Source organism: Kogia breviceps, chromosome 14, assembly GCF_026419965.1.
Source record: "Kogia breviceps isolate mKogBre1 chromosome 14, mKogBre1 haplotype 1, whole genome shotgun sequence".
NCBI classification, from domain to species: Eukaryota; Metazoa; Chordata; class Mammalia; order Artiodactyla; family Physeteridae; genus Kogia; species Kogia breviceps.
The window spans coordinates 32,808,050-32,835,803 of NC_081323.1; the positions used below are offsets into that span (position 1 = coordinate 32,808,050).

A 27,754-nucleotide genomic window follows, 5' to 3' on the forward strand; every position below is an offset into this window, starting at 1 on the left:
AGCAGGAGGCATGTAAGAAGACAGGCCTGGCCAGGGTGGCCCGGGAGCCCCCCCACGCGGGGCAGTCCAGGGTGCTTCAGCTGGAACAGAGCTGGTAACTGTGACCCCCCAGCACAGAGCAAGCAGGGAGGTCTGGCCTCAGCGCAGCCCTCGTGACGCTGGGATACCACAACCCTGCTCCCTCCCATTAGTAGTTACGCCTTCTGTCCTGCCTGCTTCCGAAGCGGGTGTGAGGCAGAACATCAATGTCATGCATATTTCTCTGCAAACCTCCGTCCCGCTCAGCACGCTCACTATGGGGCAGACGTGTGCGCAGAAGTGTCCCGGCAGCAGGAAGCTCCCTGACCCCTCCGGCCTCCCTCAGCCCCCCTGACCTTGGTCTCCAGCTGGATCTCGAGGTCTTTGTAACGTTCCTTCACCTGCTCCAACATTATCTCCGTCTCTATACTCACTGGGACAGAATCACCCACAAACGGGACAATGCCTGCAACAAGAGGACACTTCCGTTTATGTCCTGCCCAGGACGCTGCGGGGTCTGATCCAACCTCCAAGCCGACATCCGGACAAAGCACAGCCTTCCGCGGGCACTTTCCGCAAGAGGAATGCAGTGCTGGCAGTAAGAGGACATGGGCCACGGACCGTCCGTTGTGCCAAGTTCTCAAAGCTGGCATCTTTACAAACCAGCATTTCAAGTCTTTGCCAGAACGCAGATGACTCAAAGGTATGAATGGTGAGGAGGCTCCCTGCCAGATTTGTCAGGCCCTGAATTCCCTGAAAGATGCCACATGGGGTACATGTCCTGCCCCCTTGACCGTGGCAGGCACACAGAGGGATGGGGACAATGGGAAAAAGTGACCACAGCACAGACAGTGCTTTAGGATGAGCCATGACGAAGCTCTGCCTTCATTCTTTATTTCGGCTTCCTCCTTTTCTCAGAAGCCCTCCCTACTTTCTATTACATCACACAAATCATGGCGGGGGGGGGGGTCTCAACAAAAAAGTCAAGCAAACTAAGCACTTGTGGAGGCTCTGACAGATCGTAGGAAGAGGGTGTGAGCTACACCTGGTCCAGAAGATCCTCCCCACTGGCAACATCACCCGTCCTTACAGCTCATCCCCAAAGGGCGCCTATGAACCCACAAGAGCAGCCAGCCCTCCTGGGCCCAGGGGTCCCCCACGTTGTGCGTGTTGCGGGGCACACCCAGGGCTTGATTCAGAATGTGGGGGTGACCGCCGCTGCTGGTCCACGGGCCAGCAAGTGAAGAGAGCAGACACGTCCTGACCTCTCACCCAGATTGTTTTCCACGAAAAAGAGTGACAGGCTCAATGGCATCCTGAGAGAACTCAGAGTGAGTATCTCAGGAAAGAGAGCACCCCGTTGCCCTGACAACTGGCCGCCACCTGGGTCTGGCCAAGTGGCAGCCATCAGGAGTGGCCCCAGCTGGATGCACTGCCGGCCCAGACTCCACGACCCACGTGGCCCCCGCTACCACAACTCTGCTATCCTGACTGTCCCTCCTCCTTTGAAGGGGCCAACAGAACCTCTATGGTCAGACGAGTGGGGAAAGCGTAAGAGAAAATGCTCCAGCTGGGAGAGCGCTCTGGTTGTATCAGTGCCAACATGAAGCTTGGGGCTGCCTTTGGTGCCACACTTCAGAGACTTCTGGACACAGCACCCTGGGCACAGACCCCGTCTCTCTGCTCCCTGCGTTACGGATCGTGGCTCTCGACAAGGGTCACATGCTCTGTGCAGCTCAGTCCCCTCCAGGGACAGAGGAGGTGACAATAACCCCCTTCCCCGTGGCCACACTGGCACCAGACACTCATCTGGGGATCAGATGATACCAGTGCACCAGCCACATGCCAACACCTCCTGGCTGAGGGCAGCGGGGCTGTGGGTCTCGGCAGCCATCAGCTCCACTAATGCAGCTGCAGGTGAGGGGCTCCCTTCAGGCCCAGGTGCACAGAAGACCCCACTCGGTTTCCCTTAGAGGCTCCCATGTTGACTTTCCTGTTTTAAGTATCAGCTTTAGGACAATATGGGAGCCCGGTGCTCTCAGGGTTACAGATGAGAGCGACACATCCTCTGGGGCTGTGTCTGAGTGACGTGTGACCACAGAGGTGGTTGGGCTGCTGGGCTGGGGCTGTTGCGGTGGTTCCCACGGCAGCAAGGGGCGTGGAGCCTGGAGCAGGTGAACCTGTAGTGCCCGCCCCGCCCAGCTGCCAGGGAGGGCGCAAGCAGCCAAACCCCGTCCTCCTCAAGGACAGCTGTGGCCTCAGAACCTCCAGCCCAGTCTCTAGAAGGAGCCAAGAACATTAACCTCTCGGTGCTTGCAGCCTTTCGAGACCTCCCGGCTGGGAGGCAGGAGCCTGGTTTTTCCGAGTGACGCCTTTGGCATCAGCTCTGCACGCAGCAGGTGGAAGGGCCCTTCCCAGGTACCATGGCCCTGCCCCATCTCAGACCCCTTCCACAGCGGCCTGCCAGCCTTGGTCCACGCGGTTTAGCACCTGCCTTGTACAAGCCGTCACAGACCCGAGACCAGCCTGTCCCCTGTCCCCCCAGCCTCCTCTCTCCTCCCCTCCCCCAGATGACCGTCTGTGTGGAGCATCTCCTTTGATCACCAACTCCACCCCCCTCCCCGGGACCCAGGAGGCTCCCTGGGACATCTCTGCCCTGAGGTCATGGCAAGGTCCTCATAACCTTCACCACTTACTTCTACCCAAATGGTAGAACCCTCATCCTCCTCCATCTCCCTTGAGGCTCAGCGGGTAGCACAGACCCCTGGCCTCAGGTAGGCCCCTTCTCCCACACAAGAGGTCGGAAGGGCTTGTGACCACCTGTGCAGCTGGCCAGCCCCACGCCCCCCCCCCACCCCGGGAAGCAGCACACGACCCACCACCTCGAAACACCAGGCTCCTACCTGCTGGGCCATGTCCCGTGGGCAGCTGGCCGTGCCGACTCGGGGGCAGCTGTGCCCGCAGGCCTTCCAGTGCGGCCTGCAGCTCGTCGTTGCAGTCCTGCAGGTCCTGTGGGCAGAGCCAGACCCTTCCTCCAGCTGCTGTGGCTACTGGGCCCAGGAGTCAGCCCCCAGTTCAGCAGGGCAGACAGGGCACCGAAGCTGCACCCAGGTACCTAACTGCTCCGTGAGCGACACAGGAGCAGGGGTCATTTCCCGACATCTTATGCCTGGCACCACCTTCCATCACGGGATACAAGGAAGAGACTCAGGGAAAAAAGGTGCAGTGAAAGTGAGAAATGGAGAAAATACAGAGATACCACAGGTGGTTGGGTAAGCATGCACATAAGGGGAAGAGGGCACTTGGGGGCGTGAAGGCTTAAGAGGAAGGGTCTCTGGGAATTCCCTGGCGGTCCAGCGGTTAGGACTCGGAGCTCTCACTGCCGGGGCCCGGGTTCGATCCCTGGTTGGGGAACTAAGATCCTGCAAGCTACACAGCGCAGAGGAAAAGAAAAAAAGAGGAAGGGTCTCATTTGTGACAAGCGTAATTTGTCCACCCACGAATGAAATACACTTGAACAAGCACATTTGGTCACCTGACTTTCAAAAGGCCAGAAAGGGTAGCGTTCACATCTCACCTTCCCAGGTGGCCCCAGAGCTAGCACCACGGCCACATGGCTTTGGGTCCACGTCCTCTTCCCCCCAACCCCGAGTGGGCTGTGGCCACCCCACCTGGAGGATGGCATGCGTGACGCAGCTTCCACCGGGCTTCTCCTCCCGGGAAACTGGCTCTGGGGGAAGCCAGACCAGCCAAGGCCATGGCACACCCTCAAGGCCCCACCTCCCTCCCTGATTTTTTTCTTTTTTTTTTTTGGCCGCGCCCCATAGCATGCAGGATCTTAGTTCCCCGACCAGGGACTGAACCCTTGCCCCCTGCATTGGGAGCACAGAGTCCTAACCACTGGACAGCCAGGGAAGCCAGCTCCTCTCTGATTTTTTAATCTATTTGAGTTTCTTCTCCAGGCAGCTCTTGTCAAATAAACCTCATCTTCCTGAACTCCCCGGTGGCCAATGCCTGGCTTGTCTCTGCATCTGCCCTTGGACAAGGAGCCTTTCATCAGCAGTTCTAGGCCATGTGGGAGAAGGGACAGGCCCTGCAGATCTCAGAAGAAGCACAGATTTACTAGGATCACTGTATCTCCTTCAGAAACTCCTGGGCAAATACACAGTTTCCCCACAGAGGGAGCAGCTCCTTCCTGGGGGAAAGGGCAGGGCCGGGATGTAAGAGCCGTGGGGTAGACCTGCGGGGAGGCAGATGTGGGCATCCCCGACCCCTCTACCCCACGATGTCACCACGCCAGCTACTGAGCATGTCAGGTGCGGTCAGTCTGGATTGAGGTGTGTGTAGCGTAAACTCTACACCCATCTTAAACACCAGATTCCCAAAAAGGGATGTAAAATATCTCATTTAAAATGTGTTTATATTGATTATATGTTGAAATAATGACATTGTGGATGTAATGCAGGAAATAAAATGTAATTAAAATGATTAATGTCACCTATTTCTTTTTACCTTTTTTTTTTTTTTTTTGCGGTACCCCGGCCTCTCCCGTTGCGGAGCACAGGCTAAGCGGCCATGGCTCACGGGGCCAGCCGCTCCGTGGCACGTGGGATCTTCCCGGACCGGGGCACGAACCCGCGTCCCCTGCATCGGCAGGTGGACTCTCAACCACTGCGCCCCCAGGGAAGCCCTCTTTTTACCTTTTTTAATGTGACTACTGGAAAACTTGAAATTACATATGTGACTGGTATTTTTACTGACAGTGCTGATCTGGCAGGAAACACTGACAGAATCATTACTACCCAATGTCCTCCCTCCTCAGTGGTTCTTTCTGCCCCTCAGATGGGTATTTTAAGAGCATATGCACGTCCCACAAATTCAGCAGTGCCAGAAAACAGGTCCTTAGGTGCCATGCTGGGCACAGACTTCTCCGCTCTCAGGCACCACTGTCGGTTCTAACCGATGAGGGTGACATGTGCCGTCCTGGGTCCCAGCCGGTCTACACAGCAGGTGTCCCAGGGTTGGGAGCCAGGGTGCCTGTTTTCATGTGGGCTGTATGTGAATCTGGGGGTGCCAGTAGATGACCAGGGTGGTCACAGGGTCATAGGGTGTTACTGTGCTAGCCAGGAAAGGCAGCAAGTCCACTGCACACACTGTAGCACTAAGGCTCTGAACCTGTTGAGGCTTCTCTTCTCGTTAGCGGGAGAAGTGAGCTCAGCAAGGAAGCAGGGGAGGGTTGGATTTCAACAGCAGCTTGGAAAGCATCGGAGAGGAAAGCGGAGGCAGCAGACCAGCTGGGGAGCTGGGCCGTGCTGAGTCAGCACACACAGAGGGGCTGACCACCCAGGCACAGGCAGTGGGGGGGACGTCCGTCAGGGCTGGTACGTGTCTCAGTCCATCCGGGCTACTGTAACAAAATTCCACAGATGGAGAGTTTATAAACAACAGAAATTTACTTTTCACAATTCTGGAGGCTAAAAGTCCATGACTGAGGTGCCTGCAGATTCAGTGTCTGGTGGAGCTTCCCAGTTCATAGACGGCCATCTGTTCCCATGTCCTCTCTTGGTGGAAGGGATGGGGGAGCTCTCTGGGGTCCCTTTATAAGGGCACTAATCCCCTTCATGGAGCTCCACCCTCATGACCTAATTGCCTCCCAAGGTCCCACCTTTGAACACCACCACACTGAGGGAACAGGCTTCAACATATGGATTTATGGGGACATACACATTCAGGATGTAACAGGGTGGAAATGGGTAAAGAGAAAATCTGTATTGACCAAGGACAAGCTACTCCATTATGGTGTCCACCTGAGGGAGCAGTGAAAATATGAAATCACAGAGAACCCCTAAGGAGGAAGCGATTAACATTTTACACTTCCCCCCACTTTTTAAAATCTTTCTTTTCTTTTTTTGGCTGTGCCTCGCGGCATGTAGATCGTAGTTCCCCAACCAGGGATGGAACCCATGCCCCCTGCATTGGAAGTGTGGAGTCTTAATCACCAGATCACCAGGGAAGTCCTTACACTCCCCTTTACCAAAGTCAGCCTTGCCCAGAAAACTGAGGCTGACAGCTGAAGGAAAGAAAAAAAAAAAAAAAAGCTAAGACAATAGTTGAACAGGAAGGGAACTGGGCAACAAGGGAAAACATGGTTTCTGTGCTAGCAAATATCCTGCTTACAAGCACGGGGAAATGTCAAACAGTGACTTTGGAAAGATGGGTGACACACAGCAGGGAGGTTCAAGGTCGTCTCTACTCTGGAGACTGATGATAAGAAACACCCTAAGCCTGAGGCAGCACCCCCAGGAGGCTGAGCACACGTAGCACGCAGATCTTGGTCTCTAAAGCCATTCTCTCCAGTTAGGAGCCAGGACTCTTTGGAGAAATAGCTGATTCCAGCGCAAGGACAGGGGAAGCATAAGATGAGTCTGGAGCATCTCACTGTGCTAGAAAGTATGGAGCAACTTAACAGAACAAAACATGACAGTGACAAGTCACAAGGTCATGGCTGCTGGCCGGAAAATCTCACACGACTTGAGCACCAAAGTAATTCGACATAGTAACGAATTATCAATACAAACCACTGATGAGAATGGCGATTCCTGAGCCCATACCAACCAGATACACGACAGATAGACAGGACTTCTCTGCCTAACGGCAGATGCCAAGTGCCAACTGACAGATGTGGAGTGGATGACGGAAAACCATCCTTTTGCAACCATTGTGGCAAAGACGGGAGTTGGCAGGAATCACTAACTGACACTAAATCCAGTGAAACTTCTGATGAAGAGCAGGACATTTGTATGGTCTTAAAGTGTCACCCCACACTGTGACCAGGTGATCAAAATTAACATCACCTACACTGTGCAGCTGAGAAGGCATAACCTCAATTTAATCCAAAGGAAGGATCATGAAAACACAAATGAGAACATTTCTATTGAAAAGGAAGGAGAGACTGTATTCTTCAAAAATATCCACGCGAAGGACAAAGCAAGGCTGTGGGAATGTGCTACAGACAATGTGTCTCCCCAAATTTATATGTTAAATCCTGCTCCCCAGTGTGATGGTATTTGGAGGTGAGGCTTTTGGGAGGAGATCAGGTCAGGAGGATGGAGCCCCATGACGTGGTTTGCGCTCTAATAAAACAGCCCCCAGAGAACTCCCTCGCCGCTTCACAGAAGGACACAGTGAGAAGACAGCCGGCCACCTGCAACCCAAAACAGAGGCCTCACCAGACACTGAATCTGTCAGTACCTTGGTCTCAGACCTACCAGCCTCCAGAACAAAGGAACTAAATCTCCGTGGCTTATAATCTCCCCAGTCTATGGTATCTTTGTTACAGCCACCGGAATGGACTAAGAATGTTCCAGATTAGAGGACATCAGACTCTGGCCCTGGCTCTAGACTGGGTCTTGCACTGGAGGAAGATGGTCTAAAGAACATTGTTAGGGGAATTCCCTGGCGGTCCAGTGGTTAGGTCCCCGAGCTTCCACTGTTGGGGACCCAGGTTTGATCCCTGGCCAGGGAACTAAGATCCCGCAAGCCAAGAAGCACAGCTAAAAAAAAAAAAAAAAAAAAAAAAAAGAACATTGTTAGGTTGACTAACAAAACTGAAACACAACAAGCAGGTTAAAGGACTATATTGGTGGAAATTGTGAAGTTACTAAGAATCCACAGCTATCTAGGAGGTGTTGGGAAGCTGGCTCTCTAGGAAGAAAAGCCCAGCTTTGTAGCTTCTGCACATTTCTTGGTGTAAATAACTCCCCCATCAAAGGTTTAACAAGAAGCTAGCAAAATTCCTGAACATGTAACATCAACGTTGGGCACCTGAACAGCACTGCGAGGTTGAAGGGTCAGCCTGCTCTCAGGAAGTGCGTGGACCAGTTTGGGGAGGAGGGTCGTGATCGCCTGACTCACCTCCGATGTACACGTTCGTGTCCACATGCACACGGTGAAACGTACACAGCAGGTGGACTGGGGCAGAGGCATCCAGCTGTTCCCCAGCCTAGTTTCACTTTTGTAACTTCATGTATTAGAAATTACTTTCAAATAAAACACTTTTTTAATGCTCTGTTAGTCTGAAACAGCCAAAAATATCCCCCAAAATAGAAAGGGCAAATTTCTAAATAAGTAGCTTAGCACTAAAATGTAAAATATTTCTGCTGATATTTGAAAAAGTAAAATTTTGAGAACCAAAAGTGAAATCAGCAGCAGCAGTTAGGTGACAGAATCATGTGAAAAAATGAAGGAAGGCAGTTACACTTGTTGGAAAAAATTCAGGTGCACTAAAGCAATGTATTAATTGATGGTTAGTTACAGGTGCTCAAAGTGAGAGAGAAAACACAGCAGGAAAGAGAGTTCCTTTCAGAAAGTCAAGCGGCACATTCCAGCTGCACCACATCCCCTAACCGCAAACCACACACACCACTCGGGCACCCAAGGAGGGTAAGAGCTGACCACACGCAGGCGCACCCGGGATTCAGGATGTGGAGGACAGGAGGTAAGGGTCACGTCACACTGCAGACCAGCACAGGCTCACCTTTATCCTCTGGTGTGGCCAAAGCATCGTGCGCAGAAAGACAGTTCTTAACATTAATTGGGAGGGAAATCATTAAGAGGCAAATGGATACTCGACCCCTAACTCCAAACAATAATGTTCTATCTGCTGGGGTCCTCGGTAATCTCCAGAGAGTAATGGGTTATGGTCTGTTTCCCCAGCACTGACATCGTTCACCACCTACGCCCTCTTCTGCATAGCGGCAGCGCCAGCCACTCGAGTGGACTCACATGGGTAGATTTGGCCCAGGATATGCAAGCACTCAACCACGGGAGGCAAGATGAAGCACTCCATGGTGCCCGGACACACAGAGGGGGCCTTAGAACAGGGGCCGTCTCACCATCTGGGCAGCCCGTGTGGGGCTGGGCACACGCGCTGAGCAGGCAAGTCCCACCCCTCTCCTTTCAGAACACGAGGCTCGGAAGACCCCGTTGGCAGAAGGCAGGCCGAGATCAGAGGCTCTGCCTGCTCTGCTCATATAGGGATGCTCCTGTGGACCCGGGCTGGACCACCCTCCACGTGGAGGCCAGGTGGTGGGAGGGACCACCCTGGTCTGAGCGGACAGACCCTGACGACCCCGGGGGTAGGGGGGCACATACCCGGCACTTGAGCTTGTACTCCTTCAGGACCTCTGAGAACCGCTCCTCCTGGGCCAGGAGCTCCATGCTCTGGGGCTCCTCCAGCTGAAAGCCAGATGCAGGCAGGAAAATGAGGGCCGGGACCTCAGGCCAGGTAGAGGGTGTGTTGTCACCCCCAGACGCTGTCCCCACCTGGCTTATTAGCATCTGCAGGTACGGCTGCCCATCCCTCCTCTTCCTCCCCTCCCCTTGTCTAAAAGGTCTCAGGGTAGAAGGATGTTGGTAATTTATGGGAGGCGGCCATGCTCCCACCTGGAGCCTGGGCTGCCTTCCTGCCTTGGCCACCTGGGAGGCCCCCTGTCTGGACCCTGTACCTCCCCTCGCCTCCTCCTCTGAAGGTGATGGTAAGGGCCAGCTGGGGGGCCTCTAACCTCTCCTCCGTGCCCTCCCCCACCAAGACCCCATCACTGGGGTCTGTGCAGAGGGTGCTGACTGCTCCAGGCTTTGTCACTAAAAGGCCAACGTGCAGGGCATCACCCGGGCGTCACCAGCACCCCTGCACTGCATGAAGGGGAGGAAAACACAGGGAAAGTAGCCGTGATAATTTTCTCTCCATTATAGAATTTTAGTAGAAAAAACCTAAATTCCATCGCCTGTGTATTCTTCGTCAAGACCCTGACGCCCTTTACTCAGCGCCCACGGGAGCCTCTCTGGAGACTCAGAATCAGCAAGAGGACCCACCTTGTCCTTCAACACAAACTCCAGATCATTCTGCAGCTTCAGGACCAGCTTCTCCGACTCTGCGAGCTTCTCTACGACTTCAATCATCTCCTTCTGCAGTCGACTGTTTTCCTACAAGACACAGGCCAGCGGTTGGCCGGCTTTGGGGGCGGAGGACAGAGCTATGTGGAAGGGCTGCCCCCTCTGAGCGAGAGGCAGGGCTCATGAGCAGGGAAGGTGGACCCCATGGAGCCCTTGGGGATACTCCCCCTTTCCCACTGCCTCAACTTCTCCGACCCACCCAAGCTCTCGGGCCACCCTTCCTGAGCCATCTTCTAAAAAACAAATTGAAAGCTGTACCACGACGGCCCAGGTGTCCACCAGGAGGAAGGCAGTGTCCACAGACACAGGAACCAACAAGAAGGCATGCCCAGCCTCTCCTCCAGGGGGACAGAGGCAAGAGAGGCAGGGCAGGTGTGGACAGAACCCGCAGCCCCAAGTTAGGGAAGGAGGAGGAGGGGAGGCTGGGAACACCTCACTGGAAGCAAATGCAGGGTGGGTGCCAGTCGTGGGACGCTCTCCACAGCCCAGAAGACTGCGTCTGCTCCAGGGCTGGGGGCGCGGGCTGATGCTTTTGTCTTTTGCTGACCCCACTGGTGCTCTGGTCCCAGGGGTGCAGCAGAGGTGGCCGCAGCCGCTGACCCAGAGGCCCTCGGGTCCCCCGTCCTGCTGCCCACACAGCTGGAGATGAGGGACCATGTGTCTCCCAGAAAAGCCAGGACCCTTTCTGCTTTGGCTGAGAAATGGGCTCTTTCCATGGCTGCAGGAAATGTTCTTTAGTGTGAAACCCCCAGCACCACGGGGACGGTTTAATCCTGGACCAGGAAGGTGTGGGTGTGGAGGATGGACCCTTAGGCAACCTCACCTCCGTCTTTTCGGGTGGGAGGCCCTGGGGAGGCACCCCTCCGCCCCCCGAACACCCCTACCTTCAGGGCCAGGCTCAGCTTCTGGCGGAGGCTGGCCTCCTCGGCCCGAAGGCACTGCAGGTCTTCCTCCAGCGCAGCCCTCTGCCGCCGGGCCTGCTCCCAGAACAGTTCGCGCTCCACCTCCACCTCGGACCGCAGGAGACTCAGCCTCCCTCTGTACCCCTCCTCCAGGCGTCTGCAAGGCACATGGCACATGGCTCGTTGGGCTCCTGAGGGGCGCCACCTGGGCCTCTCCCTCCCCGGGGTCTCTCACCGGAGCACTCGGCCACAGCGTCTGGGACTCTTTTGTCCCCCCTGGCAGATGAGAGAGCTGCAGATGCTGTGCCATTTAAGGATGCGGGGCCTCCTTAAATCCCTCCTCGGGACTGGTGGAGGTGACCCCACACAGATAAGGTGTGCCAGCGGGTCCCTTTGCCTCTGGGGTGAGCTAGAGGGTGACCTCTGGGTAGGTCTCTGATGCTCCTCGGCCATTCAACCTCCTCCACATCATCAGAAAATGAATCAATAAATAAAGGCAGCCCCAAAGCCTTTGGTGACCAAATGTGCACAGAAGCCAGCCTCTGTCACGAGGACACAGGCATCAGAAAACCAGTACATGGCGAATCCCAAAGCAGCCAGAGAAAGGTGCGGAGGCCCTTCCCCTCAGACTCGGCAGTGATCTTTTGCAATAACCATTTCTTTAGTTTTTTTTTTGGCTGCACCTTGCAGCATGCAGGACTTTGGCTCCCCAACCAGGGATCGAACCTGTGCCCCCTGCAGCGGAAGTATGGAATTTTAACCACTGGACCGCCGGGGAAGTCCCTGCAATAACCATTTCTATCACCAGGGAAAACAGTGCTAGATCTTAGCTTTATCACTAAAACAGTTGCTTAACAGGATCCTCAGACCCAGTCTATCTAGATTGAAGATGAAGGAAACTCTTCGGCAGAGCTTGGCCACGTCAACAATCAAGCATGAGAAACACTGGGCTCGGCCTCCCTCAATCTCACCCCAGAGCTTCGAGGAGGGAGCATATGAGGGGAAGGAGGGCAGCCATCACTCAGGGAAAAGGTTTGACGCGTGTGATTAATCTAACAGCCCACAAATCTTGGGGCTAATTTTACAAATACAAATTTGATCATATCACTCCACTCTTTAAAGGGGAAAGGTGCCGTAAAATACGGCAGAACAGACCCACATCACGGGTGCTCTGTGGCCATCAGAAAGTATATGCAACACAACACCATTTTGTAAGTAATCACGTGCACGCAAAAGCGCGGGACTCAAAAAATGTTAGGAGCGATAACCTCTGTGGATGCGAGACTTTTGCTTTTATTTTTCCTTTTACTTGTATTTTCTTTCTTTTTGATTATTTATTATTTATTTATTTATGGCTGCATTGGGTCTTAGTTGCAGTGTGCGGGCTCTTCGTTGCGGCACGAGGGCTTAGTTGCCCTGCAGCATGTGGGATCTTAATTCCCCAACTAGGGATTGAACCTGCATCCCCTGCATTGGAAGACAGATTCTTAACCCCTGGACCACTGTGGAAGTCCCTACTTGTATTTTTTAAGTTTTCTACAATGAACATGTATCATTTATTACTTTTGTAATAAAAACAACCTAACATAACCACAAAAACTATTTCTAAAAACGTACCAATGATGCCCCATGGCTCACTGGGCAAAATCTAAAACTTGCGTGGCCCTCGAGGCTTCGTGTGTTCCCCCACCAGATTCTTGGACTGAGATACGGGCTTCGAGTCTCTGGTTCTCTGACCCAGAGAGAACTTCCCTGAGTGCATTCTGGGAGGTTGGGAGAGTCAAGCCCGACAGGGCTGAGACCAACGCAAATCAGTTCTCAGCTCCCTGACCGAGTGTCTAAAATCGTCCACACTTAAACTTGTGGCGCTGGGGAGGGGGGCAGCACAAGCCACAGAGGAAGGACATGTGCAGGTCAGGCTGCTCCAGAGCAGGGAGCCCCAAGGAGCCCGCGTCCCCAGGCCTCGCCTCAGGACACAGCCCCACGTCCGCCCACGTCAGGGATGCGGCAGAGCACAGCCGTGGTAAAGAGCCACCGGGAGGCGGGTGGAGCCTCAGAAGAGGCGGAAAGCCTTTCAAAAAGGTCAGAAATTCTTTCCTCTGGTTTGTCCACCACCAACCCGGCCAGCTCACCAAAAGTCCGCTCAGGCCACCCAATGGGCGATGCCCAGTGTGCAGTTTTGGGCCCCGGGCTCCCTCCTGCGGAGCCAAGAGGCTGCAAAGCCATTCCTTGGTCCTCTCAAAATGTCCACCCGTCTCACTGATCACAGGCACGGACAGAAGGCGCCGCTTGAGTGGGACAGACCCTGACAGATGGACCAGAGAGTGAGGCCAGCAGAGCACTTTTCCCTGCAGACGCTCGTCACAGGCACTCGGCCAGATGCCACACTCCCAAGCGCAGGGCAAGACTGCTTCTTAAAATGCATCATGTTCCCTCAAGGAAGGACGTCAGCAGAGTGCTGGGCTCAGGTGAGACAGCAGGGCCTCAGCTGGCAGCCGCCCGCGTTCACTGCCCACCCTTGGCCGGGGACCCCGGTGGGACCTACCTGACCTTCTCCTCTGCGAGCTGCTCCAGGGCGGAGTGGAGGTCGTCCGTCTCCTTCACAAACTCCAGGTGCCTCTGTTCCACCTTCTCCAGGTCCTGCCTCGCCTTGTCTCGCTCCCTGGCCACCTGCTCCACCTGCCCCCTGCGTGAAGGAGGCGGGCTCAAAGGGGACACTGCTCTGGGCCCAGCAAGCCCGTCTGCAGGAACAAACATGGCTGGGTTCACACTGCCGAGCAGCGGCCAGCGCTGGGCTCTGACCCACCTCCTCCCAGGGCCGTTTCTACAGTTACTGTGCCGGGTTTACAGAAGCTCATACAGTGACAGGCCAACTGCCTGGCAAAGGGGTTTCTAGCAGGCTTCTGAACCAGGAGGTCTGAGCCTAGAACGCGCAGCGTGCCACCCCTCCAGATGGCCTCAGGACAGGCAGGAATTTATCTACTCTCCCTCTTGCCTGCAGCTGGGCCTCGGGCCCCAGGGATCCCTAGCACCTAACCTGGGACTGGATGCATGAAGGGGAGAAGGCTGGCCACCCATTATCCTGCCTGGCCACAGCCCTGCCACCTGCAGCCTGGCATCAGAGTGACTGTGCAGGGAGTTGCCCGGAAGAGAGGGGATTCCTGTATGTGGCCCTGTCCCTGTCTGGTCACCCTGGGTCCCGCCCAAGGCTCTGTGCAAACCATCTCTGGCACCAGCTATTCTGGTGCCCGTTTCTCCCACTGAAGAGGCATCCCTGTCCCAAAGGACAGTCTTTCTCTGGTCCCCTTTGCCGAACTGCCTGACAGAAGGCTCATCTGTCGGTACCTAATGAGATGCAAAGTCTTGAGGATCGAGATTTCTGCCAGCCTTTTCTGTAACTTCAAAAAATCAATAAACACACAAAAACCAATCTTTGTGCCGACCTGCTCAGCAGATGGACGACCTGAAAAGCCAGCCAAACCCACAGCCGAACCCAATTAAAATGGTTTGTGTTCCTGGCCCAACTGCTGTGCGGTGCTTTGTGACTGTGTTCGAAGCATCCTTTCTCCTCCTGCCGGGTGCCTGAACCCGGGGGCAAGGAGGCCGGTCTAGCCAGCGGCACCCACACACCCGCCCCATCGGGGCTCTTACTGGCGGAAGCTCAGCTCCTGGCGGTAGCAGGCCAAGGCTGCCTGCTGAGTGGCACCGCCCACCATCATGAGCTCGTTCTCAAGGGCCCAGGCCAGCTCCAAAAGGTTCACCTTCTCGTCCACACTGAAGTCGAGGCTCTGAAAATAGCAAGGCCCAGCAGGCAGGCAGGATGAGTGGGTCTCCAGTCACTTCCTGGCTCCCTCAGGACAGTCAGGCCCAGACCACACTGTCCTTGCACCTTCTTTTTCTCTCTGCAAAGTCTCTGCCTCTTGCGTGGACCCCTTCCCCTGCCCCATCCCCACTGACAGTGCCCCCATCCCTGTCGACCCCAGTGTCCCCCGCCATCCCCACTACGGTCCCCCCAACCCTGTCAACCCCAGTGTCTCCCCAGGCCTCGAGGGTGGGCATGACCCAGGCTGGACAGAGTCCTCCTCCCTGGACAAAGTGACAGACACGGAAGGGGGCATGTCCCAAGCAGAGGACTTTGGGGATTGATAGGGAGGCCAGAGAAGGCTTTTTCCTTGTGAAATCAGGTGTTATATAAACCACGTGGGCCCTGGGGAGCTGCACAAGGGGACTGGACCTGAGGCCAAGGCCCCCAAGAGGCCAGCAGAGTCCAGACAACACCCGGAGCTGGGACTCCCGAGCCTAACGTCCTTCTCCAACTGACCACGAAGGTCCCTAACAAACTCCTCCTGCCCAAGCTAGTTTGACTTGGGTTTTTGCCATTTCAGACTCAAAGAATCCTGACTAATGTGTCTCTGAACTATACAAACAGATACAGGAACAGATGGGGGTTCTGTTGGTGGACACAGGACCTATCAGAGAGAGATGAGTCACAGCCCAGAATTCCAGAGAGTCACGCTCATTCGCCCTCGAGATTCGGAAAAGTACAGTTAAAAGAATGGAAAACTCTTGTTTTACGTATTTTACCATAATAAGAGAAAGAGGGAGGAGGACAGGAACGCCCCTCCATCCTGCTGGCTGCCCAGTAAGAACACTTTTGCCACGTCTGCTCTTTCAGCGATGGGTGCACTTGGCTACAAGGCCCAGACACACGGGCGGGGCAGGCACGTGGCAGGGCCCTCGGGGAGGCCCCTCCTTTAACTTATGACATGGAGACTTGAATCTCCATCCTTCCCCATGGCCGCGAGTGCTTCTGGAGAGAAATGACACAGAAGCGTGTGCAGCAACTGGGAAGCTGAAGTCCTGACACAAGCGCACACTTCCCAGAAACGAAATCACGGGTGGGGGCAGAGGACAGAAAGTGGTCCCAGCAGCAGCTTCCCAATTAGAAAAACCACGTGGCACAACGTGGGCGCCTGCCTCCTAGCGATCATGCCCACGCACTCCTGCTGTGCTGACCAGGACGGACCTACGTAACCCCCAGGATGGTGCCAGGGTAGCAGTGTGTGGCTTCCCAGGCCAGGGCGTGGGAGGCTGAGGCCCCTCTCTGCTCTCCTGGACGGGGCTCTGGGAAAGCCAGAGCCACGCTGGGAGGAGGCTCAGGCTGCCCTGGGGAGGAGTCCATGTGGCAGGGAGGGGAGGCCTCCAGCTTCCAATGAGGTCCACTCCCCATCCTGCTGGGCCTCGGGAAGACTGCAGGGCAGGCTCCTGGAGACGCCAGGATAGGAACACCCAGCTGCACGGCTCTCGATTCCTGAGGACGTCAGGGATCCACACAGAGCAGCCCTGGTGGTGGTCCCACAGACACTCGCGTGAGGTCCTGAGAAGCTGGGTGTGGGAGGCCAGCATGTCCAGGCCAGGGCTAGCCTAGTGGGCTTCCTCCCCCAGGGAACACACCTCTCTCAGGCAGGTGTGCTCAGGGCAGCTGGTGGTCCCGCCCAGTGTCACAGGTGAGCAGTTATGGACCTGCTGCGCCAGGACACCCCGACTGCCCGCCAGCTCGCCCGAGAGCCACCCTGTGTCAGGGGGACAGATACGCCTAGGGCGCCACATGGAGGGTCCTGCTGAGGGGAGTTCAGTAACATCGCTGCCTCTCAATACAATGGAATCAAACCCTGAGCAACTGGAAAATCATCAGTTGTTAAAGGAATGGAAACATGCTGTGACAGCAAGAGAACAGTAAAAAGAGTAAGTCCTGAAGTGTCGGGGGCAAGCATGAGACTTGTCACTGGCCAGATCCTGACGGCAGCCAGCCCACCTCCAAGTGCAGGGAATCAGGAGCAGCGTCTAAGGGAGAATCTCAAAACCATGAGCCTCTGGGACTTCCCTGGTGGTCCAGTGGTTAAGGGTTCCATGCTTCCACTGCAGGGGGCACGGGTTCAATCTCTGGTTGGGGAACTAAGATCCTACGTGCTGTGTGGCATAGCCAAAAACAAAAAAACAAAAAACCATGAGACCCTCGGCTCTTGGCCCTCCCCGGGGGCCAATTTCAGTGGTCCGGCCTCATCCTCTGGTTCTCAGAATAGTCCTGTGGGCCAGCTGTCCAGGGATGGCCTTGCGTCGGGCTCCGCCCGGGCCACTGGGCAGCGAGACTTGGCAACGGCTAAGCTTTAGGTCCAGGAGAGTCTGGCTTGAGGAGTCGGGCAGATTGTCTTAAAGGCTGTTTTTTTGCTCCTTCCTGTTCTATTGGTTTGTGCCAAATTGGACATTTTTGGAGGCAATACAATAGAAGCTATCAAGAGGTAAAATGCGTACCTTCAGGAATCCGCCCTACCGAGAAATACCAGTAGAGGGGCAGGAGGGTATACGTGCATTACAGATGATGAGATTCGTAACAGGAAAAAAAGTACGTGTCCCACGACAAGGAAAGGGTAATGCAAATTAGCAAGGCATACGGTATGACACCAATTTTGCAAAAGACATTTTTTTAAATGGGAATGTCTAAATATGCATTTCTTTCCTGTGCCAGGGAAGAGCTCACAGAATGCCCACCGGACCTTTACCTGTCGCCATCCTTGGAGACCAGGGGCAGAGGGGGGCAGGCTTTATTATTCTATAGATTTCTGTAGAGCTGAAACTTTTTTTCACAATGGAAAGTGAAATTTGGAAATGAAACTAACTCATCTAGTTTGCCACACCTGCCCCAGCACTCTTCCCTTGCCGTGCCCGCCCTGTGTGCACCTGACTTGCCACCCGGGGCAGAACTCCCTCCAAAGCCCCAGGGCTGCCCTGTGCCCCCACAGAGGGGACTTGACTGACCAGGGAGAACACAGGCCTCCTCATGCGCGATCGCTGGAGGGAGGTCGGAGGGCGGGTAGGGGGAGAACTCCCCACAGAGCTCGTCCGGGGCGAGTAAAAACGCTTGGACGTCTGTGACAGTGGTGTCCATTAAGACGTCCCTCCTCCAGGTCAGCAGATCAGCTCCGGGGCTGACACGCACTCGGGGGGAGAGTCTAAGATGCTGAAACCTACTTTCAAATGGATTTGTTTCAGGCTGTGGTTTTCTCTGCTTTTTACTTATTATGTTTTTAAGACTTCCTATATCTCAATATCAAAGAATAAGGAAAAAAAGTATTACGATGGGCCTTCCCTACACAGGGCCTGTGTCTGCCGGGGGGGAGCGGGGGATGGGGGGAGCTCTGTCCAGCCTCCCCTGTGGGCAGCGGCCCCACCCGCCTAGACGCCTCTGCTGGAGCAGCCCTGCGCGACCGGTCCAAACCTGCAAGACCTCCCTGCCGTTGTGCACCCCCTCCTGGGCCCACAGGGTGACGATCTGCTCCGGGAAGGCGAAGCCGGTGCCGTCGTCCACGCTGCACAAGAGGCGCGGGCCCGAGCTCACGGACACGAGGGATGACGTGGTGGTCTGGCCACCACCCTCCTCTGGGACCTGCACGTCGGGACAAGCTCTGTGAGCCCCCGTGGCCTCCTCATGCACCCTCCCCGACCTCCCCGCCTGTGTGGCCTCACTGAGGCCTGAGAGCAGCGCTGATTCCTGCTCCAGGGAATGGGGCGCCCGCAGGATCTGACTCGAGCCCAGAGCTCAGCGGTGTCCACGCCAGGCCATGCAGGGGATGCCCAGCACCTGCCAGGCCCCGAGGTAATTTCTCCCCAAACCACTAATGGCTTCCTGCTGAGGGAAACCTGATCTGTGCAGAGAAACCCAAGACGGGCTTCAGAAGGAGGGTGGGGGTGGCCCAAGCAGAGGACGCATGTCCTCAGGATTCAGGGTCAGGGAGTTTTAAGACAAGGGCAAAAAAGTCCCTCAGACAGAAAGCTGACCGGTGAGGCCAAGGTGCTGCAAGAATCCAGCTGTGCTTCCTGCCCATTGGAGGGCAGGGCCCTTCAGACATGCCTCTGCAGTCGGGGCCAGAAAAAGGAGGAGCAGCTGGGGCCCCCCAGACCACCAGGCCCACCTGCTCCCCTGATGGAGCAGGAGAATCTCCGTCTGGGCCCAGGTGCGAGGCCCCACGTCACCACTCCAGCCACGCTGGCATCCACATGCACAGGACGAAACCCCATGGCCATGTCAGCACTTCCCGGGCAGGAACGGGGGCCGCTGTACCTCGGAGGAGGCCCTCCCTCCCACAGGCTCTGGGCACGACTGCTCTCTGCCCTCAGGTGGCCTGGCACCAACCCTCATCTCTCCTGGCTCCTAGCTTGTCTCAGTGGCTTCAGGTGCAGACACCTGATTCTCAGACACGCCTGGCCTAGCAGAGAACAAGGTCACTGTTCCTGCATCGCTGCCCACAAACTGCAGGATCAGCCACGTCGCCAAAGAAGCCTCAGCAAGACACCCCAGGACAACCGTGCCCTGTGGTGGGAGAGGGAGCCTGACTGTCCTGGGATTGAGAAAAAACAAATGCACTGAACATCACAATTTAAATAACCACCTAAAATCTGTTCTCCTCCAGCTGGCCTTGTACAGGATAAAATTCAGGAATACAGGATGGGGAGAGCACAGCTCCAGGAACGCTTGTTAAGGGTAATCCTGGGGAAGGCACGGACCCGTCAGTGACTCTGCCCTCCGGGGAGGAGGGAAAGGGGGTGCTCTTGTTGGAACACAGTGTACAACACATTGAGGCATAACAAGGAACTGCCAGGGAATCCTCATAAGACCCCTATGAGGTAGGTGTGTCCATTTTACAGACAAGGAACCTGAGGCTCAGAGAAGGCGAGCAGCTCACCAGTGACACACAGCTTGGTAGGAGCAATGCCAGATCAGCCCAAGGTTGCACAGCCTCCCACAAACGTGTGTGTACGCACCCCGACCAACTCCTGGGCACCCTCTGTGGGGACCAGGCAGAGAGGTCAGGGCTGCAGAAGATGCTGAAGGCCAGAGAGTGATGGCAGTCGCTCTGGGGTTCAAGAGTTAATCGTCCCATTTTACCTGGTACTGAGGCCAGGACCCGCTCGCTTTGACAAGTGTGGAAGAGTCCAGAAGTTGAGGGAATCCATGATTGAACAGGCCAAGCTGGAATTCCTCTAGACTCACTCTGCCATCACCGTCTTGGTCCAGTTTGTTGAACAGGTCTTCAAGCTCCTAAATAAAAGCCCCCAGGCATCTGCTCAGAGGCCCTCCCTCCGAAGCCCTGCCCACCCCACCGAGGCCTGGCCCCCACCCTATCCAAACAGTGGTCTCCTCCTCTGGCTTGTGAAATCCACACACCTGGTCAGTTTCCATCCTGCTGTGAATGGCCACCCCGATTCCCAAAATCCACAAACACCCACCCCGTGTCTACCTCCTCAGGAGCTTGCTGGATGGTGGGACATGTACGTATGGAACATGGCCCGGGCCCCCAGCAGGTCAGGGTCAGCAAGGGCAAGGGCTGAGGGCACTTCAGTAAGGAGGGGCCTGTCCCATCACACTGCCCTCCTCTTCCCCTGGCCCCCGCAGGAGGAAAGGGCTGAATACAGCTGCTAGAAGCGTAGCCAGACGCTGCGGGCACCACACTGGGTGGGGTGGCAGATCTGGGCCGCTGAGGAGGGGTGGGGGAGGACTGCTCCCGGCAGAGGAGGATCCTGCGTGAAGGTGGCCAGAGACAGACGGACCTTTGACACAAGCCCTGGGAGTCAGCACAGGATGTGAGACCAGAAGGTGACAACTGAATCAGTGTCTGACGGTGAAGGGGTTTTCCAGGCCCAGCACCAACCATGACCACCACAAAGACCCAGCCCATCAGGGAGGTACACCCCGCCCTCTCTCACCTCCTTCTCCAGGCCCTGGAGCCCGACACTCTTGCAGAGCAGGGCCAGCTCCTGCTCGGTGAGGTGGCCGTTGCTGCCCACACCCAGCTCTTCCCAGAGGCCCCGGACCCGACTCTCGGGGCTGTCGAAGGAGGAGCTGCAGGGCTTCTGGAGGCTCCCGAAGACCTCAGAACCCCAGGTTCGCAGCTGGCCTGAAGCAGGGGACACATACCAAGGCTGTAATTTACTCTGAAATTGGATGGACTGATGAACAGTCAGAGGGACGGGCACATGGACACATGTGAGAGACAAGCTTCAGAGGAGGAATCGAGGTGGTGGGTACACAGTGCTCACGGTACAATTCTTCCACTTTCATTCTATGCAAATTTTCACAATCAAATGGAGGAATCTGCTGCATGTGGGGAAAGCATTTTCTTTTTTCAAAAAAATATTTAATTATTTAGGTTGCTCCGGGTCTTAGGTGCAGCATGCAGGATCTAGTTCCCTGACCAGGGATCGAACCCGGGCCCTCTGCATGGGGGCCACAGAGTCTTGCCCACTGGACCACCAGGGAAGTCTCAGAAAGCATTTTCTGAAGGGAACCCACGAAGCCACAGCACTGAGAGCACAGCTGCAAGGTTTGTCCTTAGAACAAAAAGGCCAGGTTTAAAAAACTAATTTTTAGAAACTCTTCAAACCTACCCAAAGTAAAGAGCATAGTCCAGCAGAGGCCAGTGGTCCTGTTCCTTGGGCAGCCGGCCACCCTGGCTTCATCTACCCCCATTTATTCTTGCCCGAGTATTTGAAAGCAAATTCCAGCTGCTGTGTTCTCACCCCTGTGTGTTTCGTGTGTGCTGCTGATCTCAATGCCACTATCACCCTACAAACCAACAATGATTTACCCAGCTCTCTCTCAAGAGTCTCCCGACACTTGATTTCTTTGAATCAGTACCAACACAGAATTCTCCTGTGCATGTGGTTATTCCTCTCGAGTCCTTGGATCACTCACTGCACCTCACTGCCTGCCCCACTCTGCTTCCTCGTATCCCTCCATCACTAACATCGTCTATAAACCGGAAGTTAGCATCAAAGCCTAGTTTGGATTCAGGCTCAGTTTTATCTTTTTTCTTTTTCTTTCTGGCAAAAACGTCCCAAGGTGGGCTGTGTTCTCCATGCCACCTCACAGCAGGAGGCACAGGTGTCTTTGAGATGCAAAGACACCTCAGTGAGTTTGGATGACAGATGGCCAGGTTTCATAACTTTTCTACTTTAGCCAGGTGGCTTACTGAGGTTTCTGAAGCTTTGCCAGAGAACCACCCTCTGGAAGAGGACAGACCTTGGGGGTGCCCACGAGGAGCTCTCCTAGGACGAGAGAGGCTTCAAAGCAGAGTTCCCTCCACGTCCAGGCCACACCACCCAGCCCAACACAAGAAGAGGGTTGCCTGCACCTGACCAGACCTGGGCTCTCGGCCAGTGGTCTAGAGTTTTCTGGAGAGAAGCCACCTTGGCGTTACTTTGATAACCCAACTAATGATCAGAAAGCCACTTTGCCAAGGAAAGCTAGGGCCTGTGTGCTCACGAGTGATGCTGTGGGTTGAGCTGAGGAAAACACAAGGAAAGGGCCACCTCAGAGATCCCTTCCAGCTTAAAACGTCTGAAAGTTCTACGTAACAATGGAAAAGCAATTCTGACACCGGGGTGTATTCTCATGGCTGGCAGAGGAGAAAATAAGTCCTCTGAGGTCTGACATGACTGTTCACACACCAGTGTCAGTTCTAACCTGGAGGGAAAGAAGAACTCCAACCTGTCTCTGGGCAGAGTCCGAAATGACTCGGTGAATAAACTCCCCAGGAGCCCTTCCTCTCATCCCCTAGATTTACACTGAGTCCAGGGAATTTAGGACATGACTTGGCTGCTCATCCGGACACAAAAGCATCCATCTGCTTCGTCCAGTAGCACAGGCACTCCGGTCATTCCCCTGACATCACCAAGCTCAACGCTGAGCCACCAAGAGCCTCAGCCCCCGAGGACCACAGTCTGGATAATGCTCAGTGCCGGTGCAGACTTCTCACTCAGGAGAAGCTCAAGGTTACCTCGGATCTCGCCCTCGAGCCACGTTCCTGCACGTCCTGCCCTGTGACACACTCCAGTGGGAGGTGTCCTTAAGGCACCTGCAGACCCATGTGCTGATGCACCCAGATTTGCTAAGCACACCTGCGGCTGTCTTCCGGGTGCTCCGTCAGGCTCTCCAGGACCAGAGCCACTTCTTACCCTCGACTCAGGGCAGACAGGGCCCCAGGCGGCAGGGAGGCTGCTGGCCCAGGCTGAGTGCTTCAGGAAGGAGTCCCCAGGCCCACTCCTGCTGGCTGGGGTCATGCTGGTCCCCCCAAACCGTGAAGCTGCTCCCTTAGCCAGCGGCCCCTGCCCAAGGGTCTGACCTCAGGGGTCTCCTAGAGCTGGGACCCTGCCCCCAGGAGAAGGGCCTCCCAGGGACACCACCCACACGGGGCACTTCCCAGGAAATGGTCCTTGGCTGGCGGCCCGCTGCCTGGCAGCCTAGCACTGGCCAAAGGTGGCACCGACCACAAGGCTGGGCTTTACCTTGTGCTTCAAACAACTCATTCTGAGGGTCCTTCGCACTTTCGGCTTCTTCCTCGGACTTGAGACTCTGGAAAAACAGAAAGAAAAGGACGGGTGAGTCCCCAGAGGAAAGGGCAGCAGACGGAGCACCAGGAACAAGCAGGATGGTCTGGTGGGGCTGGAGGGGGGACACCTGAGGAAGGGGAGCCCCAGCCCACAGGGCAGCCCTGGTGGTCAGCCACGAGGCCCCGTGCACACCAGCTCCCTCTCTCGGACCGCACGCTGCGGCCTGCACTCGGCACCCTCTGTACCCCGCCGCTCATCACCCATGTCTGTCGGCAACAGTCAAGGAAGAGCAGGTCTCTGATCCCCAGGTGCTCCGGAGACAGCCGGTGATCTGCTGAGACCTCAGTGCCCAAGGGGCTGGTCCACCAAGAAGTCCAGTAAAACCTCATGTTTCTGTGACCGCGTCCATGGACCACAGAGTCAAAGTCTGCTTCTGATTTTGGAAGGAACACTGGCTTGACCAGGACTCAGCACTTAGAACCGGCACTGAACTGAGGCTGGAGCTCTGGGGGCAGGTGGTATATCTCATTTTTCTAATGCATTCAACCTGATGACAACCCTAAAGGCAGCATCCCTAGGGTCCTAGTTCTGGGGATCAAAGATGGTTTTAAGAAGCAGGACGGCACCACAGAGATGGCGCGGACACATGAAGCCTTCCATCCCTGGGGCCAAATTTAAGAGAGAATAAAGCAGCAAAGGCCTAGGATTTATTGGTGACACCCAAGTGCAGCATATCCCTGAGAGAAGCGACTCCAGGATCTAAATACATATTTATTTGCTTTTCCTATTGGCCTCAACGAATGTTGAAAATATAAACAAATTAATATGAGGGCCCAGAGCTGTCTTATTAAAGGAAGCCCCCCTAGAGCCTCATCAGACAGAGGTGGACATCACGGGGAGGAGTCAGAAACCTTCTGGAACCCCGAAAACAGGTCCAACGGGCCACGCTTAACCCGTAGGCTGTGGATCTGCCCCGTGGACGTCCTTCCTGACACAAAGCCCTCGAGGCTCCTGCAGTGGACAGCTCAGGGAGCCTGGGGTCCCCGGAGGCATCTGGCATGACGTGCCCGCCAAGTTGTGGAGGGTGAGCCTCGGTCGCGCCCAGTGCTGCTTTCTCTATCCTCGGCTGATTAACCTTCCTCTCCTTCTGGCGGTGCAAGGGGAGGGGAGCAGGGGACTCTCCATGGCCCCCGTGTCTGAAGGAGGACGCTCTGTGGCCAGAGTTTCCCTGCAGACAGCGAGACCCAGAGACACCTTAAAACTAAACATCACTCTCCAAAGTGCTCTGGCGATGAGATAGATGCCCCCTTCACCATCTTCCCTTATCGTGTCACGTGAGCAGTGACTATGGGGGGGTGGGGCGTGCGTACTTGGGGGAGGGCAAAGGCGGGGTCGACCCACCTCCACACTTTCCAGGGACGCGGAGCGTCGGAGCTGGCTTCTCACACTGGGCCTGGCAGGCTGCTCGGGCAAACACTGGGCTCCACCCGCAGCGTCGCAGGGCTCGGGCCAGCTCCGACGGCCATACCACTTAGAGCCGCTCACGTACTTCGGGGGGACGGCCCGGGGGGCACCTGGAATGAAAATGGGACGTGTTCTCTCAAACAGCCTCTGGGCCCACACGTGCTGCCAAGATGCCCTTTACGAAGGTGCAGGTTTGGGCACAAAGCGTGGCTCTCAGGGACACACACGGAAAACGCCTGGAAGAACACAGGGAACGGTCGACAGCGGGGCTGGGGCTGAGACAGCCAGGCTGGGAGGCAGGGACTTTCCATCCTAAACTCTAGGTGCTGTTTAAATGTTTCCAAGCAAAATACGCTTTTGTTATGCAATAAAAGACTAATACAAAAATCTAGCTTTTTACACAAGGAGAAAAGCCTCCAATAATCCAGCAACATACTGCTCTAGAGACCAGAAGGTCACATCTCACCCACCCCCCTCACTACAGGACTCCCCCCCCCGCCCCCCAGACGGGATGCGGTAGGCAAGGACCTCGGCATAGCTGGGGAGCCTCAGACTCCACGTGGGTCTAAAGTCTGGGACGGAGGCAGGAGTGCATTTTACTTTGGGATTCATGAGAATCCCATAAGCCCTAATAAACCCCTTGCACTTTTCTTCCTTCCTTACCTGCCCACATCTGCAGAGCAGTGGGGACCCCGCAGGCAAAGAAGAAATGATGCTGCCTCTGTAGGGAATCTGGGCAGCCGGAGAGAGACTGGAGAGGGCCACGTGGGCCACGGCCAGGAGAGGACACAGGTTCAGAAGGGAGCAACCAGAACGGGCAGGTTGGGGGAGAGGATCCAAGGAAGTAAGGCCAAGTCAGGAAAACTGAGGACCGTTTCACACAGATGCGTCACGCTTCCTAAGGCCAAGTACCACCTCCCTTCTCTCCTCCGCACCAACCCTGCAGCCCCTGACCTTGGGACCATCAGAGGAGGAGGCTGGGTCCAACCTGGCCAGTGATGCCAGTGACCAACAGAAACTGGGAACAAGGGAGGAGTTTGGGGAGGAAGCTGCTGAGTTCCACGTGACAGCGGACACTTAAGGCAGGTTCACCACGTCTCCGGGACACTCGGAGGTTATCACGGGCCCTGCCCGGCCCTGTAATCTCTCCCATGTGGGAACTCCCGGGGCTGCTGGAGAGCAGGGAGCGGACACCCTGGTAGGGGGGAAACAGGAGGCTCTGAGTGCCCCACGCAGGGGCGAGGCCAGCACACAGGCTCCGCACCTTTACTGCAGGGGGAGGTGCGGGAAGAGGAAAGCCACGGGAGGTGGGAGTGGGCAGCTGCAGCACATTTGGGAAACCAGCTGCAGAAGACGAGGAGGGGCCTGACGCACGTGGGCCCTCCCCGGGGCCCGGCCCGCTCGTGGCTCACCTGGAGGTCGTGACCCAGCACCACGTCTGCCCCCCGTGGCTTGACCTTGCTCCTGCCCTTCCCCTCCTGAGCTCCCCCCCAACCCCGTCCGTGTCCGGAGTCCAACCCGCCCTGGATGTGGCCCCATTTCTTCATCATTTCAGCACTTTCCTCAGAGGAATGAGACGCCCAGAAAACACACAGCTGTTTCGTAAGGTTCCCCAAACGTGTCACGCCCCCCCCCCCAACAGAGAGAAACGCTTCTCTAGAAAAGAGTGTCCATGTGGCAAATCACGACAGGAAGGGGGCAGCTTCCCACCAACCACAGAACACAGAGCCGTGGCCTCTTGGCGGGAAGCACGGGGGGTCACGGCCAGTCCCCACCCGCTGCCCAGATGGCCCACAGAGCACAAGGCGAACGGTGCCCTGTGCTGGACACCTGGCTGTGCCTCCTGTGTGTGTGTATTTATTTATGGGAGCAGAATACCAAGGTCTACAAGTGAAAAGACATTGGTTATATGTTCTGCAACGGCCTTTACTGAAAGCAGAATAACGGGGAAGTGGGATGTTCTTCAAAAACCCCGGGGCGTTTGGCCCCCTGACGACATGCTCATCCCTGGAGCATCAAAGCTCCAATCGTTCTTCCAGTCATGGTGGGAGATGGTGGGAAAGACCGGCAGACAGATTAGAAAGCAGGAGAGAGCGACACTGTGGACACGCCTGGGGAAGGAGGGATGAAGCCCCTGGATGGGGGAGGCTGGGAAGGTGGCTGCGGTGAGAAGCTGAAACGCGCACGGCCCTGGAGGATGGGGCAGGGCTCGCCCCGGTTCTCACAACCCGTGGCTGCAGGGCCACCCGGTGCCCTGCCTCTGTGCACAAGCCCCGTCCGAGCCACCTCAGGTGGGCTTACGACCGTGTAATTGAGGAAAGCACTGAAAATTGAAAGAAGAGGAAAACAACACAAAGCAAAACCGGGGGGCTTCCCTGGTGGCTCAGTGGTTAAGAATACGCCTGCCAGTGCAGGGGTCACGGGTTCGATCCCTGGTCCAGGAAGATCCCACATGCTGCGGAGCAACTAAGCCCATGCGCCACAACCACTGAGCCTGTGAGCCACAACTACTGAGCCCACGTGCCACAGAAAGCCTGCGAACAGCAACAAAGACCCAATGCAGACAAAAAATAAATAAATAAACTAAAAAAATAAAATAAAAATAAAAAATAAACAGAGCTGGTGTGGAAAAGCACCAGTCATGAAACAGCTTCTCCTGTCTTTGGAGGAAGTGAGGACAAACCCCACAGATGCACACGTGTTCCAGCATGGAGAGGGGGGCAGTGACACGGGCGTGGCCTTTCTTGGGCACATCCACGTCCACGGTCACACGATCACACTCCAAAACCCTGAGTCGGGAAAGGCAAGTGGGCTTCTTCCCATCTCAAGGAAAACAAGTGTGAGACAAAGCAGCCAATGACCTGAGCTGCAGGGCGATGGGGCTGCTGGCGGGCTGACTCCTCCCCCGCATAAGGGCTCCCGTGGCTCCAGCAGGAGGAGGTGGGGCAGCTGACTTCAGCCCCAGGGGCGGGGGCAGGGCCTGGCTCCAGGTTGCAAAACCCCACCTGAATAACAGGCAGGAGCAGCCA

At 55.8% G+C, this 27,754-nt stretch overlaps 1 protein-coding gene across 3 annotated transcripts in view; it reads right to left on the reverse strand.

The window, feature by feature from the left end:
* NINL (ninein like) overlaps positions 1 to 27,754 on the reverse strand; it is a 136,426-nt gene that overhangs the window by 22,449 nt on the left and 86,223 nt on the right. For all 3 annotated transcript variants that reach the window (XM_067013839.1, XM_067013838.1, XM_059037584.2), the window contains exons 4-15: positions 24,663 to 24,835; positions 23,217 to 23,283; positions 20,637 to 20,827; positions 19,819 to 19,971; positions 18,151 to 18,318; positions 14,526 to 14,662; positions 13,420 to 13,560; positions 10,857 to 11,031; positions 9,892 to 10,002; positions 9,172 to 9,255; positions 2,922 to 3,027; positions 375 to 484 (exon numbers count right to left, since the gene is read on the reverse strand). In XM_067013839.1, the coding sequence (XP_066869940.1) occupies positions 375 to 484; positions 2,922 to 3,027; positions 9,172 to 9,255; positions 9,892 to 10,002; positions 10,857 to 11,031; positions 13,420 to 13,560; positions 14,526 to 14,662; positions 18,151 to 18,318; positions 19,819 to 19,971; positions 20,637 to 20,827; positions 23,217 to 23,283; positions 24,663 to 24,835 (1,616 nt within the window). The remainder of the gene's footprint in view (positions 1 to 374; positions 485 to 2,921; positions 3,028 to 9,171; positions 9,256 to 9,891; positions 10,003 to 10,856; positions 11,032 to 13,419; positions 13,561 to 14,525; positions 14,663 to 18,150; positions 18,319 to 19,818; positions 19,972 to 20,636; positions 20,828 to 23,216; positions 23,284 to 24,662; positions 24,836 to 27,754) is intronic.